At 43.9% G+C, this 21,190-nt stretch overlaps 1 protein-coding gene across 1 annotated transcript in view; it reads right to left on the bottom strand.

Annotated features, from left to right (window-relative positions):
* Nucleotides 1-21,190, bottom strand: part of LOC147903683 (uncharacterized) — a 164,078-nt gene that overhangs the window by 110,310 nt on the left and 32,578 nt on the right. The window contains exons 8-17 of the mRNA XM_087400552.1: nt 13,962-14,024; nt 13,736-13,795; nt 13,544-13,618; nt 13,313-13,394; nt 13,095-13,204; nt 11,686-12,918; nt 10,492-11,496; nt 10,008-10,343; nt 9,562-9,820; nt 9,175-9,397 (exon numbers count right to left, since the gene is read on the bottom strand). Of these exons, the coding sequence (XP_087256678.1) occupies nt 9,175-9,397; nt 9,562-9,820; nt 10,008-10,343; nt 10,492-11,496; nt 11,686-12,918; nt 13,095-13,204; nt 13,313-13,394; nt 13,544-13,618; nt 13,736-13,795; nt 13,962-14,024 (3,446 nt within the window). The remainder of the gene's footprint in view (nt 1-9,174; nt 9,398-9,561; nt 9,821-10,007; nt 10,344-10,491; nt 11,497-11,685; nt 12,919-13,094; nt 13,205-13,312; nt 13,395-13,543; nt 13,619-13,735; nt 13,796-13,961; nt 14,025-21,190) is intronic.

Genomic DNA, 21,190 nt, shown 5'->3' with positions numbered 1-21,190 from the left:
TTGCAGTAGCAAAATCACAACTCACCAAGCCCTGAAGACTCGAACCAAGTCCTCAATCGCCAAGAGGACATAGTAGCCAATGCCCAATTGCATTCTCAGCCAAAGAGGAGTGCAAAGGCATGAAGAAAGAGCATTTACAAGAGCCAACCAGCAAGAATTCCACTGAAAAATGCGAAAAGAAGCACTTCTGTCGCGAAGAAGTGGGAGTTCTTGGGCTCAAAAGAAGCGTGCTTCAGAGAGGAATGCATTGAGAAGGTTTTGGAGAAGTTTCATCGCCGGAAAGTCCTCCGAAACTGAGAAAAACCAGTCAACCAGCGCGTCGGATCACTCGAAATTCAACAGAAAGCTGTAGCTTTGCAAGAGGAGAGGCCCAGGAGGCAGTAGAAGCAAAAAGGTCCAGAAAAAGCCACTTTTGCAAATTCGTCCAGCAAAAGAAGTGCTCAGCTCTGCCCGTTCTACCAAACGCACGGAGGGAAAAGCATATCACTACGAAGGGGAGGCAGAGGGGAAGCCATCGGGCCAAACGGAAGTCGAGGAATCCAAACGGGTGAGGAGTTATGAAGAAAAACGGAATTCAGCTGGAGGAGGCTGAAAAACCAGTCCAAAATCTCAACAAAGGAAGAAGATGAGAGAGAAAACCACACATGTGAAGTTTAGAAGGCCCAGGAAGGTCCAGGAATGGCAAAGGAGCATGTAGAAGGCACTAGAGCCACCTGGAACTCTAGGGGGGCCACTGAAGGTACATGGCCCTCTAGGGGCCCATTAAAAATGCCACGTCATCATTTCCCAACAACCACTCTTTTAATTTCTTGGAATGCCTTTGGGCCTAGGGATTAATTACGCTTATGTGCTAGGCACCATGCAGCGTTTAATTACACATTATTAAGCCCACGCTTGGACTTTTAAAACCAAAGTTGTCACGGTCTTGTAGTACATTAAAGTACCTAGAATTTCACGCCCCCGTGACAGATGGCATGAATTACAGCCAATAACTCTTTCTCATAGATGCCCGGATATCTTTCTGCATCACGCAATCTTCGGCTCTCATAGGCTACTACATGTCCATTCTGATGTAATGCAGCCCCAACACACTCTCCACAAGCATCACAATCAACATCAAAAGGTTGATAAAGATCCGGGACTACAAGAATAGGCTCTGTAGTCAACTTCTCCTTGAGTGTATTGAATGCGTTCTGCTGTGATATTCCCCATGTGAAGGCTGCATTTTTCTTAGTAAGGTCATTTAATGGAGCTGCGATATCAGCAAAATGCCTGATAAACCTTCTGTAGTAAGAACACAGGCCTAGGAAACTTCGAACTTCATGCACAGTTTTCAGCTCTGGCCATTCTTAAATGGCACGGATCTTTGCTGGATCCATCTGTATCCCATTCTTGGATATTATATGCCCCAGATAATGGATTTCTTCCAAGAAGAATTCACTTTTCTTGCTGTTTGCATAGAGCTGATGATTTCTCAACTCTTGAAACACTATAGCAAGATGTTCCTTGTGCTCTTCTTCTGTCTTTGAAAAGACTAGGATATCATCAAAGAAAGTACCCGTGAAATGCCTGTACTTTCGGAAGATGCGATCCATCATTATATTGAATGTGGCTGGAGCATTTGTCAACCCAAAAGGCATCACTAGGTATTCATACAACCCGAATGTAGTGCGGAACGTTGTCTTGTGCACATCCTGAGGCTGTATCCTCACTTGGTGATAGCCACTCCTTAAGTCTATCCTACTGAAAACTGAAGCTCCATTTAACTGATCCAGCACATCATCAATGCGCGGAATAGGGAATCTATTCTTAATGGTCATTTTGTTCAGTGCACGGTAATTGACGCACATACGGAATGAACCATCTTTCTTCTAGCAGTACAGGGGAACAAAAAGGAGACGAGCTGGGCTGAATCAACCCTTTGGACAGCAAGCCCTGTACCTGAGCCATAATCTCCTCTCTCTGAGTTGCACTAACTCTATATGGGGGCCTATTGGGTGGCTCGCTACCAGGCATTAACTCTATCTGATGATCTTCTGGTCTCTCTGGGGGTAACTCCCCTGGCAAAGCATCGGAAAAGCAATCTTTAAAGTTTACAAGAAACTGAAACTTATCTTTGTCTGCATCATTCATTTCAGCATGCATATCATTCACTTTTTCTTTTACAAAAACCATGTACGCGGAAATTGCAGACTTTATTGCTTTACCACATGTAACATCAGATACAATGGGGATAGTCTCCCCTTTATTCCTGGCAACTAAACGCTGATTTTTCCCCCTATGCACAAACTCCAGCACTCTTTCAGGAAGAGTCAACTTCACTGCCTTGCGATGAAACCAAGGCATTCCCAAGACTACATCATGATGTTTTAATGGAGAAATGAAGAAGTCTTCTTGATCCACATAACTCTGTACATGAAGACGGAGCTTCATGTTCCCACAGAACATCTGATCGGCATCCAAAGCCCTGCCCAACTCCTCCGTCTTTATTTCCAGCCTCAGGGCTAAGTCCTCTGATATGAAATTATCAGTAGCCCCTGGATCAAATAAAATTAGAGCTTGCTGGTCTCTGACTTTGCCCCATGATAGCAACAATTCTTGTTCTTCTGGGTTTGAAACATGACCCAGTATGTCAGGAATTCCTCCTGCCATTGGCTTTTGCGGTCCTCGTGGCTTCTCTGCCTCTTTTCCCTTCGAAGTTCAAGGCTTTTCTGGGCACTGGGCAGCCACATGCCCCTCTTTGCCGCACTTGAAGCATTTCCCATCTCTACGGAATTCAGCTATCTGTTCAGGGGTGAATGGAGATTTGCCTTTATAAGTCTTTAAAAACTAAGTACCCCTCGGCTTCTGAGGCTGAAACCCTTTCTTTTCAACCTTGGGGTACTCTTTCTTTTCTGATTTTGAAAAATCAATTTTCTTTCTTTCAGCACGTCCTGCATGCAAGGATAGTACTGTAGATGGATCTTGTAATGGCACAAGACTAGCTACTGAAGCTGAATGCATAAGGTCTTGAATGTTCTTTGCCCCCAAAGCATTTACTACTACCTGGATTCTTGGACTGAGACCTGCTCTATACTTTCTCATTTGGGTTCCTTTGGAGATCTTTTTGAAAGGTGCAGCCTGCAAATAAGCATCCCAAGACTTTTGGTTGTACACATCCACTGTATCTCCTACATCCATATGCAAACTGTCCCAATCTTGATGAACATGGTCTCTAAACTGTTTTGGCATAAACTACCCATGTCCCACTGATGGTAGAAGGCTTTCTTGAAGTCCTTTCACTTCTTTGGGACTGACCCATCTGTGGTCTGTGCACTCCACCATGCACTAGCCGTCGCTGTCAAGTGCAAACTGACCATTCTTAACTTGGAGGATTCTGAAAACTTTTCTGTACCGAATGCAGCATCAAACTGCCTGATGAATTGCAATGCTTTGTCTGTATGACCATACTGTCCATTGTAGGTCATAAACTTGACAGATTTACCTCCCTCTTTGAATTCCTTGGTCTCTCTAGAAGACTTTCTCTTCCTAGACTTCTTGTGTTTCCTTCTTTTCCTTGATGGTTTATCTGATGAAGAAGAAGATACAGAAGTCGAACTCGAGGTAGACGGTGATGGACTAGGAGATCGGTGATGATGCCTCGATCTCTTCCTGCTATGAGACCGTCCCCTATGAGATCTCTCTTTCTCTGGCTGTACACGCGAGTGTGCCTCTAGCATTGGCACGTCATATACTGCATTAGGCATAGCTTCTGCTTGAAACAAATGCTGAGCCCTTGGATCCTTTCTGAGATTTTCCATCTCTTGTATACGAGTGCGTACCATCTGCTCAAATTCTTGCTGAGTTTGTTGCACACTTCTCTGATTTGGATGCGCATCCCTATCTTGTGAATCCCACTGCATAGGCGATTGAGCCATTTTCTTACAACTCGTCTGAGATATGCAAATTTCTCTCACACACACTGTGTATGCAACTGATGCACGTTGCCTTCGCTTTTCAAAGAGAAAATTTACCTCAACAAGAGGTGTCTTGCATTCACAATCTATGCCAGTACTGGCTATCAACTCAAGGCATAAACTTAAAGCTGTGTGCCTCTTTTCTGGCTATTGCAAATGACTTCAAAAAGCATCTGTTTTCCCCTCTTTTCACTGCTCAAAGGCATGCATACTCTTTTTCTGCAAATCTCTGTTTTCTCTGCTTTTCTGCTGCTTTTCTGGCAGTAAAAGTCTGACAGGCAGGTGAAATCTGCTAGCAGAAACAGTCTCTGCAACTCTCTTCTTCTTTTTTTGAAACAGTAACCAGATGAAGTAACTGACTGGTTACTCTAACCAGACTGACTGGTTCTGGTCTGGTTAGTCTGCAACTAGACTAACTAGACTGGTCACAGTCTAGTTACACCAACCAGACTGGTCTGGTTAGGCCAGATTAACTGGACCAATGTTGAACTGGCTGGGTACTGGTTCAACTAACCAGAGTTAACTAGCTGTAGTTAACTTAACCACGGTTTCACTAACCACAGGTCAACCATCCAGGATTAATTGTACTAGGGTTAGTCTAACCATTGGTTTACCATCTCAGCAGTCCAGCTGGCTGCCACATCAGCAGCTGCCTATCTGCCACATGTCAGTGCCACATCAGCTTCCTGTCAGCCCTGCCACATCAGCACCTACCACGTATCAAGGCCACGTCAGCTGCATGCGCTGCCACGCCAGCTGTCTGTCAGGCCTGCCACGTCAGCACCACGTGTCCTGCGCCACGTCAGCCTAAGGTTCCAAACCTTGGCTGACTGATGCGCGTCGCACATCGCACCGATGCATTAGTCTCTTCTGGCTTCTGCAACATCTAGTGCCTGCTCTCAAAGTCGACGATGGAACCTGGAAATCCCGTCAGAAAATCTCCAAAATCACCTTTCGTAGGTCACGTGAAGCTCACGCCTTCCGGATTAGCATTCGTCATTTGAGCGCTTCAATTCGTCCGTCGGCGCACGTCTGTATCTCTGTCAAAACACATGGGCCTGCACCATGTATCCCCGTGAAGGCATCTCTTTGTCAAGAAATCCAGAGCCGCCAAATCAAGAATCACCCATAGTACAAACGGAAAAATCCCTGCGTGATCACAAGAACTACCCCCGTTGGCTCTCCGTCTTGCCTTTCTGTTTGCAGACGCTTAGACACCACACTTTGCATTCGCCAACAGGCTATGCGTCGTTGTGGTAATAGGCCTCATCAATTTGGCGACTACCTCCTTTACTCAGGTACACTTGCGCCTGCACGTCACGCTCACCTCGACGCTTTTACGTGGTCATGATGCCTGAAGGCTTACTTTCCGTCAGGCGTTCTACGCCAAAGCCTGCACTCTTCAATCTTGGATCGTCACTTCCTTGGAAGAAAATGAGACCTTAGGCTCTAATACCAATGAAATCGCTAGCTCTCTCTCGTGGATGTTCACGCTCGTAATTATCTACAGAAAAACTCATAAAAGCTCTCTCTCTCTCTCTACACATTGCTAGGGCCCAGGACAACATGTCGGGCTGGACCCCCCTGAAGGTATTTTATTTCTTGAAGAGAGAATCTGTTACAAGAGTTCAGCGTAGAGCTGTCTGATACATAAAAATCCAAAACGTGAATGATTCATTACAAGAGCTTCAAGCTCATTTCAAATTGGCAACATGCCACTTGTCTAAAATCTAGACTAAGTCCTATTACATGCCACTATGGGCCACTCTGGAGTCTTCAAAGCACTTGGTCACACGAACCGCCTCCTAGATGCTTGTTAGGCTCCCATAATGCTTAGGAAAATAACTCTTCCTAGTACCTGCAACAATTAATTAAAGCGTACCACCATGGCACCCATTAATTGTTAGCGCTTTGCATGCAAATAACACACTGTGGACTAATTCTAGTCACGGTAGGTGTCCCCACTGAATACATGTGCACACCTAAGCAAATATAAATATATATACTTATTCTCTGGTTGACCTGAGTCAACACTCTTGATTATAATTAAGGAGCTTTGAGCAAGGGTCGAGGCGCCTTAATTATAGCCAAGTCTCTCCAACCGAAGTTTGCACATCTTGATTAACCGTGGTTAACCCTCTTGGCGCATGCCAAGTCTCGTTGACCGAAGTCAACACTCTGACCGTAGTCAACTCTGTAGTTCTCTGATTAACCGCAGTTAACCCTCTTGGTAATAAACCAAGTCTCCTCGACCGAAGTCAAGTTTACTTGACTAGAGTCAAGTATCTTTGACCGTAGTCAATCCTTTGACCATTAAAAGAACTCTTTGACCATAATTAACACATATAAAACTCTTTAATTATGATCAAATAAATGGTCAACTGTACGTTGACTTAGGATATTTACATTGTGGTGACACCTACGGTTAACCAGAGAACTATAGAACTGACTTCGGTCAGAGGGTGTTGACTTTGGTCAACGAGACTTGGCATGCGCCAAGAGGGTTAACCACGGTTAACCAAGATGTGCCAACTTCGGTTAGAGAGACTTGGCTATAATTAAGGCGCCTCGATCCTTGGTTAAAGCCCCTTAATTATGATGAAGAGCGTTGACTTCGGTCAACGAGAGAATAAATATATATTTATTTATTATATTTGTTATGTGTGCACATGTGTTCAGTGGGGACGCCCACCGTGACTAGAACTAGTCCACAATGTGTTGTTTGCATGCAAAGCGCTAACAATTAATGGGTGCCATGGTGGTGCGCTTTAATTAATTGTTGCAGGTACTAGGAAGAGTTATTTTCCTAAACGCTACGGGAGCCTAATCAGAGTCTAGGAGGCGGTTCGCGTGACCAAGTGCTTCGAAGACTCCAGAGTTGCCCTTAGTGGCATGTAATTAGGAAAGTAGTGTAGAAATTGACAAGTGGCTTGTTGCCAAGAAAGGGAGCCTGAGAGCTCATGTAATGATTCATTCATTCATTCACGTTTTGGATTTTAATGTATGAACAGCTCTACGCTGAACTATGTACTTCATCTTCTCTCAAGTAATAAAATCCTTCGGGGGGGTCCAACCCGACTGTTGTCCTGGGCCCTAGTGTCTCTGTTGAGAGAGGGAGAGAGGGAAAGAAATGAGAGTGTCTCTGCTGTATTTTACGACTGAGGTTTCATTGTCCTTTTCGAGGGAAGGTTTCACTTTAGACTGATTTCTGGCCTAGAACATGCTCTCTAAAGTGTCCCATGCTTGCTTTGATGTTTCAGCTAGCCAGATACCAGGAATACTCAGCCTCTTCACCAGCAAAGCAATTACAATCATAGTCTGAGCATCTTTGGTATCCCATCTTTGCTAATCGTAGTGGGCTTAACAGCTGGTCCTGGTCTGAGCTGGACAAGCAGGGCTGCCCACTATCTCATTCAGCACCTCCTTGAGATGGGTTCTGAACCCTATTACTCCACAAGCTTTTGACCACAAGCATACTTTTTACAATTAAGCTCCACAGAGAATAGTTGGTACCATCCAACTTGTCTTCCTATACTAGAAATCCAAAAACATTCTTTGCATTATGTGCCATTTCAAAAGAATACCCAGAAATAACCCTGCAAAAGCACTAGAATCTACTTGCAAAAACACCAAAATGCTGACTCACACTAAGTCCAAATTCCTGCAACAAGACCGAAATCTGCAAATTGGCCACAAATATGTAAAAGTAATGCAAGTGACTCCAAATCGTTGACAAAACCAACTGATTGCACAACAATCTAAACGCAAATGTCTGCCAAATCACCATCTGTGACTGCCAATACCTGCAAATATCACCTTAATTCTAAACCCCAAGTTTTGAGTGGGATTCTCAACCTAAATTTGAGGGAATCTCCAGCATTTCCTGCAAGCAGATGACCTGACACAAAAAGCCGCAAATTTCACCTGCACATTAGATGAACAGATCCAAAAATGGACCTCAGCATTAACGTGCTCATTTGCCGGTCTCTACAGATTGCTGTCCATACACCTACGGCAATGAAAGCCAAATAGCAATATGGCCGACAGTTGTACGAACTCATGTCCACCTCTTGTACAGCCATTTCGAGTAGATTTGTACGTGACAGATCTCATCACACTTGTTAATGTGGCACTCAGAGCACTTGACCACAATGGTGGTACGCAAGAACAAAGGGATTGGATGGAAGCACCTGAGCGATGAACTCAGTAACAAGCGAAGCGACAATGGCAATGCCTGAGCGACGAGCTCTGTAAAAACAGTGACAACCCGTTTGCAAGAAGCCACAACGGCACTCGAAACTAAACGGCAAAAGACAAGAATGGAGACCTATCAAAACAAAGGATGTTTTAAGCAAAACGGCAGCTGGATGTTGGGTTGATGCACCCGCTAGCTACTGACGCGTGGTGGATGCTCTATTCTGACCAGCTGTGCGTGTGAATTGGCGAGGCGGCTGCAGAATGTGGCAACTGATGTTGTGACTAGTTCTCCTAATGGGCAAAGACTGGCAACAACTTAGGTACCTGCTGATGGTTCAACATGGTGTGATCGTGCCAATCATGTACTCCCTTGTCAATGTGGAGTTGACCAGAATGCTATACTCAAGGTGTATCGACTCATGGGGTGTGTCAGAGAGGCACATTGAGCCTCAACCCTCATGATGATGTATAAAGACTGAGGGGACATAAGTCCCATATACAGAGTGGTCAATTGATAAACAAAGGATATAATAAGGAGGTTGAGCCCCCATTGAGCATCCCCCCCCAAGGACTGGGCTTTAAGGACTGGGCTTTGAGACGGCTACGGGGCAGGGTATGGGACCCTTATACCCGGTGTTTTCCTTTGGCAACACATGGCAGCTTTTGGCTGTCCCCACAATTCACAGCCCATCAAATTGCTATACACTTAGTCTAGCAGTGGTCCCTTGCTCCCCATCAGCAAGTCCTTTGCCCACATCATTCCATCCAAGCAATTCATTGGTAAGCAAGAATGCCATTGAATACAATAAATATGAAGGTCACCAAAAAAATTACAACTCTTTCCTAACATGACATCTAATCAGGCTATAGACGATCCATGCCCCGGATTCTCCGAGACCCTACACAACAGGCCAATCCTCATTTCATAGTTCTATTCCTCTCGAGGGATAGACATCAGGAAAAGCATAAGTGCAGGCATACAAATCATATAATTTAAGGAGAGAGCAGAGTATTAACGAACCTCCTAAAAAAATTTGGCTGTGTCAACCGAGCTAAAAAGTAATCCACAGCATCTGTAGCATAACGATTCAGAAACTTTGTCAAAGGTAAACGGTAAGGACTGTTAAGTTCACTGTAAATCTGTCCCTGCGGTAGAGCGGCTTCCAGTTGCATTGTCAAGGTCACTAGCTCATCCAAAAACTTTCCTGCAGCTGCTGGCAGGAGATGGAAGAGCTCAATTATCGCTGCCAGGATCAACCACAAGAAACAGGACACAGAATTAATAGATGAGCTTAAGGTTCCATCAATAATAACAGTCCTTAGGTGTCTGTCAATCATTCCACCCTTTCAATGCTGAACTGCTCCTCTTAGACATGAATGCCATCACTAGAAGTATGAACATAACTACCTGCGGCAATTTTGGGCTCCTCTCCAGCTTTCCATGATTTCTGTGTCTGAGCAAGTTTTTCTGGTTCAAGCCATTTCTTTAAATGTTCCATAAGCTTGCAGCCCAACGTAACGTTGAACCAGTTTGACAGAAGCTCCAGCAGTCTAGCCAGTCCTTGTAGTAAAGGCATCGTCAGACTTCTAGTATGGGCAAGATTTACCAAAATTGGCCTGAGACTGCTCTGTAATAACTCCTTTGGCATTTTTTGCTGCTGGATTACCTGCGGAACAGTTTCCAAAACAAAAAATATGACTTTTAAAAAGGCATCTAGGTGCATAAATGGAAACTTCAGAAAACATGTGTAAGCATGTATATGGCCATAGGTGTAAGCAGCCAGTATGCCAATAGACAGCCCATATACCTGCACAAGGCATTATTCATATGGCATACTCAAATAATGAGCTCACCTGGCGAAGTCCCTCTTTGGCAACTGCCACAATCTCAGGTGTTCTACAAGTAAGCGACTTGAAAAACATAGCAATAATGCGCGAGCGTAGTTCTGCATGGTTCGGTGTTTTAAAATCAGCCCACGCCATTGCAGTGCATAGCAATTCAATACATGCTGTTCGAAGCTTGGTTAAGGTCACTGCCAACTTTGGGTTCATAAACTTTGAAATGAGAACGCTCTCATCAGTCTCTGCAATTTGTAAAGCCTCTTGTAGAAGGCTAACAAGTTCATTCGTCATCTTCAGCAATGGAGGCCGCAAGGCAAGGCAGAAGTTGAAGGCCATCACTGTTCCGACCTGAAAAACATTTGCCGGGATGAATTCAGGGTAGGCTGCCATTCATTGATCATGCATCATTTTCTGGATTGAAGGTATTAAGCCATACTAAGCTTCAGAAATAACATGGAAACTCACAAAATGACAGGCAGTAAGAACGTCATTGGACCTGCTGTTCAGGATGCTTGGTGCGAAGGGGTCTTATAATCAGTGGTTGAAGCAATGGCTGATGGAGAGGCTCCAACAATTCTGAAACTTCCATGCCCGTCCTGCTGGCAAGCAATGCCAGACATGACTGCACATTTTTTCTAACAATATGAGTAGCATTGGAGTTAAAAAGTTCTGCTGCCAGCACATCAACCACACCTTGAAAGCTTTGACGACGAGGTTCATTTGTTGATTCCTCTACATTATTGGCAACTCGCAAAACTTGTGTAAGGACTTGACTAGTCTCCTCTTGCTCTTTATTTGCATGCTGTGGCAGCCGCTTCAAGACATACACCAAGGCACGAACTGCGCGTACTTGGAAAAGGCAGAGAGTATCAACTGTAGCCTTACCTACAAGAGCTCCCAACCCCATGACACCACCCATTTGAGCCTGCCATGTGCTCCCATAGCAGCAGTGCAAGAGTCTTGGAAGCAGCTGTTCAAAAACTGGAATTCTGACTCCAGGTGGAGGTGAATAAACTGGGTTCATAGAAGGACTACTCACCATCATGGGAGTTCCAGGTGTACTCACACCTCTCAAAGGAAGTCCACCAGTGTGCTTGGAACGGGCAAGAAGGAGAAGGGTTTCAGAAAAAATATTCAACCCATTCAAAGCAGCTTTGGCATGTAGCCTGTTCTCATCTGCTAGCACAGCCACTAAGGCATCCAAAAAAATCAATGGGTCAAGCTCTTTCAGGTTGGTTTGAGACTTGTTTCGAGGCTTCACATTCAGACTCCCACTTGAGCTTACTGTAGGTCCACTACTCTGGCCGGGAACAGCTTGAGGTCCAGCTAGTGAATCTGCATGGAATATCATAGCAAAGTGCCGGCATACATTTGAAACAAAATCATCCTTTGCATCTTGCAGTTCAGTCTCAGCACTTGCTGCAATAACTGTCATTAACAAAACTTTGAATACTGTCCGCTCAGCCATAAGTTGAGTTTTAGTCTTTACGCCTGGATCCGCCTGAACAGAACGGGCAGTTGGCACTTTTAAAAACTATCAAGACCACTCTGCTATGCAGCAACAGGGGCACAAGCCAAACAAGATCTCACAAAAACTTTAGCTCTCACAAGCTATTTTCTGAATGAAAATCTTCAATACTCATTCTAGACAGAATAATGTTTTCCATATTCCAAGCAAAGTAACCTTTACCTTCATATTCAAAGTCTCTGCTTTGCGTCTGGAAGGATCAATAGGAGTCAAAAGCATAGTGCTCAGCTGGCCAGAAGACACGCCCTCATTCCCAATGTTTCCTTTCAGATTCAAAACCAGTGAAAGACAAACCCTTAGAAATTTCAAAGCATGCTTCCGGTAAAAAGAGTCCAGTCCAGGCTGAGGTTGCATTACCGCTGCACGAGCAAGATATATACAACGATCCAATGGCACCAAGAAAGATGTAGTAGGTTCAAATGTCAATATCAACCGTAATCCATGCTCAGGGTTCTCTTTGCATTCCAACGCAAGTGGTTCCTTTAAAAATCTACGGTTTCTACCCCCCAGCTTCCCCAATAACTGAAGTGCCTTAGAACCAAATGGATAAGGCTTGGGTCGAAGGTGTGACCACAGTGTCAAGATAAGCTCAGACATAACCTTTGCCATACTGGGTTCCAAAAACTCAGGGTTAAGGCTGTCAATCCACAGTTCTAATGTCCTCAACCCAAGTCCAACAAGCTCTTCGCTGCCTTTTAGAGCCAACACTAGGGGCTTCATAAGCCTTGGAAGGTGTGGAAGGAGAGAACTCAATCTAGCAGGTATTGTTAGACAAAGTTCTACGACCAAATCCGTCATTTCGACACCTGTAGGCCCTTCCAACATTGCCAACAACATATTCAGGCATGGCTGTATATAAGGAATGAATTCTCTAAAAAGCAGCTCAAACTTCCCACTAGAAAGCGAGTGAAATATCGTACGGAGTAGCTGCATATAGCCTTGTGGTTTATCAACTTCTGTTGCATTTTTTATACATGTTTCCATTAAAGTTGCAATGTGAGGCTGAAGAACGCGCTCACAATCACCTGGACTTTTGGCTACAGCCACAAAAAGATATCTGAAAAGTTGTAGAACCAGTTTTGCAGAAGGAGACTCTGGCTGCTTAAGCAATTCAAGTTTGCTGGTTACAATGAAGTTGACAAGAACATCAGCAAAGTATCGCGGGACTTTTGAAGTTTGGAGAAGAGTTGAAAATATTTGCAGAAGCTGATTGTTATTAATCATGCATTCAAAAAGATGGGGCATACACATGGAAAACATATCCATTAGATTCCTAGGCTCCATCACTGTAAAAACAGAGGAGTAATGCTGAATCATATCCCTCTCCTCATCTTTGTCCTTGAAAAGGGCTAGACAATGAACCCCACTTTTCAGAATGCCTGTAGCAAGGCGCACCTGCCAAACATATTTTGATCAGAGCAAGTACATGACATATCAGTAGATCTGCTTGCTTTATCTCGTACATCTTCCAAACATGACTTGACAATAGACTCTATAACAGAGGATGATCTGCAATGAACTACATATAGCAGCAGCTGACAATCTACTTGGAGATTTCTTACTGCACGAACCTCATCTTCTCTCATTCCCTTTGGACCAATGGTATTGGCTATGCCTGGTGCCTGGGCCACTTGCATTGGTGCATTCACATTGGTTATGCTCCAGACCAAGGTCTTCATACCTGAAGGAAAATGCTTTGTAGTACTTCATTGCCCCCTCAAACAAATTAAATAGACCAGTGTACTAAATTCAACAAGCATAGAGTTGGAGCACTAGTTTCGGCACATACCCATGACTAGAGTTTTAATCAGTTGTTTGCAATCAGCAACTTCCTTTGCATGTTCTGGTGGAGTCTGTAAATTCAGTGCCGTCTACCAAAATAGCAAAATAGTATGCTAGTTCAAATACACATTTCAAAGCCACAATGATGGAGGAGCACAGAATCAAATCCAGTAGACAAATATATCTTTGGGACCATGTATTTCGAGTACAGGCAAAATCAAAACCAGTAGAAATAAACCTGAACAGGCAGTTCAAGTCGTGTTCTCAAGCTGGGTCGCTCCTTCCCCTCCTCTCCATCACCACCTTGCAAAAGCTTTGCAATAAACATTCCATTTTCCGTAAGCCAGATATATTATTTACTAGCTATGTACAACTGGCCCAGATACTTGCACAAATGAAAGGGTCTGTGTTGGACAAAAGAAGAACCAACCTGTGGAACCGTATGCTTGAGAGTTCCAAATTTACTGACAAAAGCATCCAAGATGCGACCCTACAAAACAATAAAAAAAATATTGAAGAAAGTCAATTAAAGGAATAATCAAAACAATAGCGTGACGATCGACCTTCTACATATTTTATTACACTAAACAACATATTGGTCTTGTAATTAGATCTTTATATTTGTAAATATATATTTTTTTAAAGGAAGGTCTTACCAATAAAGCCCGGCCTTCTTCTTTACTAGGGATGTCTACCCCTCTATGAAAAATGGGCTCAACCTGCACACAGGTAGAAATTTTTCCTACTTAGACATCATCCACCTGCTTCGGGCCTTTAGCAAGGCTAATTTTGAAATCGATGTTATACAAAAGGTAACACTGCCTAATAAGTAGATGCCACCACCCCAAAAGCACTTTAGAGTCAAGAACATCACAATTGAACTCTTACTCATACAACCAACAGTGCTAATGCAAAAGAGGCAACAGACATGTCGTGCAAATTTGCAGTCTCTCTAGGAAGCCTCTTCCGCTTGAATCAAAGAAGGGGGAAACTGAAACTGAAATCCTTTATCACTTGCCATTTGTACTAAGGCTCAGTCTCACACTACGTGTGCAGTCAAGACTTTGGAGAATCAATTCATTAGTAAGTACATGCATACCTGCATAAATCCACAAACATGCCTAAACGCACTCAGTCAAAGAAAACATTCTTTAATTTCATAATATGTCCGACCGGGCTTCAACTTTTAACTGCATTATGCATCACATGGACAAGCTGCATAAAATTGATATTATCAGCAATGCAACAGTGAGAGTAGACACTGTATAAACTTAGGCTTCACACACATACATGTAGGGGTAGTAGGTCAGCCCCATATGAGCGCCTAGAGAGCTTGACCCCAAGGATAGATACAAGGGTGTGAGAGGTGGCATGTGGGCACATGTAAGAGGTGGCACGCGGGCACTGTTACACAGACTCCATCATCACCCACCAGACGCTGTAATTGAGCCCATCCAACTGCTAGTCAACCGGGAATGTGGGCAACACTGGAATTCAATTCTTGTTCTCTGCCATCTCGGACAAAGTCGCCATGTCGGAGTGAAGAGGACGATGAACTGAAAGAGAAGGTGCATGGGATAGAAGGGAACTGAAGGTTGAAGAAAGGAGAGGGCTGGAGAAGAGGATGAAGGGGCTGGCAGCCCAATGTACCTTCACTCCGCTATCCGTCCCTCGGTAACACTTCCTCTCTGATCTGAAAGCACCCTTCAAAGTCACCCCTTTGCTGGTCACCCGAACAGTTCACTCCTCACACACACTCCTCCCCAAAGACACCTCCAAACAGCACCCTAATCCTCCTCTCTATGTGTTGGCTCAACACTCCCTCCCCTCTCCTCCCTCCCTCCCTCCCTCCCTCCCTCCCATAGTAAAGGCAGTGCTCACGAGTACTTCTACTCACTTGTTATCAACAAGAAATTCTCTGCAACTTCTGCTCGTCACGTTCTTCCAAGATGGATATTATCAACAAGAAATTTTCGAAGCTGCTATAAATTCTCTGCAACGTCTGCTCATCATACGGATATCAACAAGGTTTTTTTTCATGGCTCCTTTGTGCTGTAGCTACGTACACATTCTCTGGTAGCAGAAAGTTGCAAGAAACTATGTGGGCACGTGGCAATTGGAAAAATTTGTAAGATTTGGGGGAGAGAGAGAGCAAGAGAGTGAGCTGAGAGCTGAAAGCTTGAAAGCTTAGTTGCAATGAAGAGTGTGAGAGTACAACTGAAAGAGTGAGAGATAAGGTTTTGTCCTAGTGACAAAACCTTAGTAGTCACTAACCATAGTTAGTGAACTAACTACGGTTAGGAAGAAAAACCTCTTAAAGAGGAAAAAGTGACCCTAACTAGCTTATTAAATTACATTGGTCACTGCTGAATTATATCTATAATTCTAACACCCCCCTGCAGTGCCAATGTCATGTACAAGGCTGATCAATCACCAAACGGATATAAGTTCAGGGCACTGCGAAATGCCTCAAACTTTTCACGTGGTAGTGCTTTGGTGAAAATATCTGCAACATTGTCATGTGTGGACACAAAGATCATACTGATCTCTCCTGCATGCAACTTCTCTCTGACGTAGTGATAGTGAACCTCAATGTGCTTCGTGCGAGCATGAAACACTGGATTCTTTGCCACTGCAATGGCACTCTGACTATCAGTGAGAATTGGAGAAGGACCCTCCAATGACAGATGAAGATCAGCAAATAGACGTCGCAGCCAGACACATTCAACTGTTGCTGTGAAAGCTGCCCTGTACTCAGCTTCACATGATGAGGTAGCCACTGTAGATTGTTTCTTACTCAGCTAGGAAATGCAAGATTTACCCAAAAAGAAACAATTGCCACTAGTGGACTGCCTAGTGTCATAATCACCAGCCCAATCTGGATCACTGTAGGCATGCATCTGCAAGTCACCCCCCCAGGGAAATAACAAGCCAAAAGACTTCGTGCCCTACAAATAACGAAAGATGCGCTTAACTGCCTGCCAATGCATAGTTTTTGGGCTGTGCATATACCTGCTCACCTGAGATACTGCAAACTGAATATCAGGTCTAGTGTTGCAGAGATATATGAGGCATCCAACAGCCTGACTGTAAAGTGTGGCATCAACTAATTCTCCTGCATCATGCACTGTGAGTTTCAGCCCCGGCTCCATGGGAGTGGCTATGGGCTTACAATCATGCATGTGAAATCTGTCCAAGAGTTTCTGCACATACTTGGACTGAGACATAACAGTGCCACGTCTCTCTTGAGAGAACTGGATCCCCAAATAAAAGTGAAGCAGTCCCAAATCTGACATGTCAAAGTTGGTCTGCAAATCAGCTTTGAAATCTGCAATATTATCTTCATTGGACCCTGTGAGCAGTAAGTCATCGACATAAAGAAGGATGACTAAGATTTCCCCCCCATCCATCTTGATGTAGAGGGTGCTCTCAGTAGGACTATTGTGCAGCCCCTTGCTGGTCAAAAAGGCATGAATCTTGGCATACCATGCACGAGGGGCCTGTTTCAGCCCATACAAAGCTTTGTTTAGCTTGCATACCTGAAGTGCATTTGCTGTAATTTCAAAGCTTGGAGGTTGTTTGACATAAACCTCTCCAACAAGTCTCCATTTAAGAAGGCTGTTTTTATGTCCAACTGATGAACATTCCACTCAAAATGTGCAGCCATTGCAATAACAGATCGGATGGTGGTCATCTGGGATGTAGGAGCAAAAGTCTCCTCATAATCTATGCCCTTTTTCTGAGCATAGCCTTTAGCAACCAGCCTTGCCTTGTATCTGTCAATGGAGCCATCTGGCTTCCGTTTCACCTTGAAAACCCATCGTGTGCCAATGGCATGTTAACCTGGTGGCAAGTCTACAACATCCCAAGTCTGATTTTTCTTAATGGACTGCAACTCATCGTGCATGGCATTCATCCAATGCACATTGTCCTTAGCTTCTTCGAATGTTGCAGGCTCCACCTCATCGAGAAGAGTACCTGCATATGCTGATTCCACTGAATTAGCACCTTCCATGTGCCTTGCTGCACTGCGAGTCCTGCCAGGTAATGGAGCATCAATCTTACTCTCCCTGAGAGTCTGTAACAGCCAGTTTGGGACTGTTTTTGCTGCATGTATGTCAGCAATTTCTTGCTGAACCACCTATTCCACTGCCTGTGGAGGTGGCAATGTTGGAACACTGAAAGGAAAGAGTAGAGTTGACACAAAATCAGAATACTTGCATATAGAATGAAGAAGAAAGAGGTCCTTAAGTAGGCACCTCATACAAGGTCACTGATATCACTGATGACCTCAAAGCTCCACAATCATCTCCTCAATCTGCTCCTAGATTCACTCAATCATCCTATGTGGCTTTTCCACCACCTAACTGTGCTTGTGGGCACCTAACTGTGCCTCTAGCACTCACACATAGAAACATAAGGTGTGCCTGAGGCATACACCTTGAGATATCCCAACAAACCCCCCCTCAAGGAAATGCCTCAGGCTATGTCATGGATACATCTAGTCTCATAGTTTCTCATGCCATCTCATGGTGGTCAAGGATTAATCTATGGCTAGGTTCTCATGCTAGCAAGGGTTCCCTTGGGTGTAAGGTAAACAGAAAGGGATACAAACAGACCTTCCAATGGTTATCTCCCCTACATGTACATGCACACAATGTCTGTAGGAGGTACCATGGAACAAAACATACACATGGCCTACATCATAAGGTGACCAGAGGTGTTTACAAAACACACAACACACAATAATTTATTTTCATTCATTTTGGAGGACTATCCAGGCTGAGTACCTTGACATAAAAAGAGAGATCTGGAGCATACATAGAGATGATTTAAAATGCATAATCTTCATGGGATGCCTCATCTTGTGGAGGCAAATTCACTGTAAGTAGATTTGCATTTTCTGTCTTTGCTTTGTCTCTGCAAAACTTCTCACTATGGTTGTTTTTGCCACAGTGCTTGCATGGATTAACTTTGAAGCAGTCCTTTGAAAGGTGATTTGTCTTTCCACAGTGATTGCAAGGAGAATACTTGCCCTTCTGGAATTTCATAACATAAGCAGTGTCATTGCCTTTCCTTAACTCCATATGTCTTTCTTCTTCTTGGAGAGCTGAGATAATGCCTTCAAGGTTTGGATTGGGAAGATTCTTCAAAGTGCTTACAATGTGATCAAAACTTTCAGGCATACTCTTAAGTAGTACTGCCATAGCATCATCAGGGGTGATAGGAGAGTTGATAGAAGCTAACTGAGTCATAAGACTCCGCATATAGTTGACATGAGCAGCTAAAGTAGTATCACTTGCCATCTTTAACTCAAAGAAAGAGATTTTAAGTGATAGTTTAGATATGTGAGAGCTTGCACCAAAAATCAAATCTAGCTTCTGCCAGGCTTCCGATGGAGACTCCAAGTCAGATATATGATGTATGTAATCATCACCCAAAGCTAAAGCAATTATACCATATGCTTTTTCTTCTCTTGCTGGATCCCTTGCCGGTCGTGTCGGAGCTGAAGATTCTCCAGCATTTGAGGCCGTAGAAGAAGCGGTAGGAGTAGTTTTGACAAGTCCCCATAAGTTCTCCCGCATCAATGCAAATGTTACCTTCATTTGCCATGTATGGAAGCCCTTTCCATTGAACTTCTCAAGATTATATAAAGTAGCCATGAGAGGGTCTAACCCAGATATTGGGCAGTGTCTATCTCTCTTACAAGGCAAAAAGAACTGAAATACTTCCAAAGTATAGGCACTTGTTGTAGCAAATAGTAGTGACTAGTTTTCAAACAATGATGCTACTTTTGCATGCTTCATAGGAGTGAATGAAATAAACACTTTCCAATCACAACCAGGTCTAGCAAGTCAAAAAAAAACTGAAGCAACACTTGTAGTGAAGTTATTAAAAACTTCAAAAGACCAGAAATGCTAGAGTAGCATTTTATGTAGCATCATTTTCAAAAGTATGTCAAAACTGTCAAAACTAGAGAGCTGAACTTGGAGGGCTCATATCACACTCTTCAAAGCAAAAGAAAGAGGGCTTTCTGAGGCAAAAGAAAGCTCGTATACCACAGTAGATCCTCTGGGAAGAAGAGGCGAAAATATGCGTCAGGTCGCCTTCACCTTCTTGAACAAAGTCGACTGGTTTTTCTCTGTTTTCTCCTTCAATATGCAGCCATTGCTGCTCAGATTTCAGCACAAGGTAGCTCTAGGTATGGAGAAGCTTGCCCTGGAAGGAATTAGGAAAAGACAGAGCAGGCGCAGAGAACTTGCAGTAGAGAACTTCGACGATTTTTCTGCAATGGCGACGAGCAGCGCATTTCATTCTTTAATTCCTTCCAGCCCGAAACTCGCCCCAACAAGAGGGATCTCCAGTAGAAAGGGCGTGGGAAATGGTTGAGGATTGAAGGAGAACAAGCTCAAGCAAATTTTTTGGAGAAGAGGGAGAGATGGTGAAGAAGAAGAAGAAGATGATGATGATGATGTGGCAGAAATGGGCTCAAGGGGGATCAAATGGCTCTGATACCATGTTGGAACACTGAAAGGAAAGAGTAGAGTTGACACAAAATCAGAATACTTGCATATAGAATGAAGAAGAAAGAGGTCCTTAAGTAGGCACCTCATACAAGGTCACTGACATCACTGATGACCTCAAAGCTCCACAATCATCTCCTCAATCTGCTCCTAGATTCACTCAATCATCCTATGTGGCTTTTCCACCACCTAACTGTGCTTGTGGGCACCTAACTGTGCCTCTAGCACTCACACATAGAAACATAAGGTGTGCCTGAGGCATACACCTTGAGATATCCCAACAGGCAAGACATCTTGTGGCTGAACTGGAGCATCGGGAGGTCGCTGTAAATTCTTATTTGCATCAGAAATATCAGCAGGGGAACCCAAGGCAATGGGTAGCAACCCCTCAAAAACATCCTCTGAAGAAGAAGGCATATGAAATTCAGCCTGAGTGTGAGCTGAATTTTCTGCAAATATCACATCTCTACTGACAATGATCTTGCGTGTAGCAAGATTGTAGAGACGGTACCCCTTGCTTTCTGCACTGTACCCAACAAATATGCACTTAATTGCCTTATCTGACAACTTATGCCGAAATTCAACTGGCACATGAGCATATGCAAGGCATCCAAAGACTCGGAAATGATCCACTGAAGGCTTTCTCCCATTCCAGACCTCATAGGAAGTTTTTGTTTTCAAAGCCTTAGTGGGAGCCCGATTTAAGATGTAGTTGGCACACATCAGACCTTCAAGCCAGAATTTGTGAGGCATGTGTTTGCTTTACAGCATACATCTGTCCATCTCCATAAGAGTTCTATTTTTCCTCTCAGCTTTGCCATTTTACTGAGGGGTCAGCCTCACTGTGAGCTGATGCACAATACCCTTGCCTTTCAGAAAAGCATCAAAATCTGCAGACAAGTATTCCCCACCTCTATCTGTGCGCAATGTCTATATCTTGAGGCCAGTTTCATTTTCAACCATGGCTGAAAAGTGTTTAAATACCATGAACACTTCTGATTTGCGCTTCAGCCCAAAGACCCAAGTGAAATTGGAGTAACCATCAATAAAAGTAACAAAGTAGAGATGACCACCCAATGATGGAGTCCTCATGGAACCACAGACATCACTGTGTATAAGCTGTAATTTGCGGACAGCTTTAACTGAACCATCCTTTTTGAAGGGGAATCTATGCATCTTGCCTAAAATGCAGCCTTCACAGGCATGTGGAGGAGGTATCTCAAGAGGTGGCAATGCATCAACCATAGAGTGCTTCTGAAGTGTCATCAAGCTGTTGTAATGCATGTGGCCATATCGGGCACGCCATAATTCTGCATTCTGCATGGCAGCAGTAGGAGTAGAAACTGCAAGAGCATGCGCTG

The sequence above is a fragment of the Dipteris shenzhenensis genome, chromosome 3 (genome assembly GCF_047967505.1).
Source record: "Dipteris shenzhenensis isolate YYH24624 ecotype China chromosome 3, Dip_SZ_1.0, whole genome shotgun sequence".
Lineage (NCBI taxonomy): Eukaryota > Viridiplantae > Streptophyta > Polypodiopsida > Gleicheniales > Dipteridaceae > Dipteris > Dipteris shenzhenensis.
Note: the sequence above shows the minus strand (reverse complement) of the source record. Positions and strands in the feature narration are given on the sequence as shown.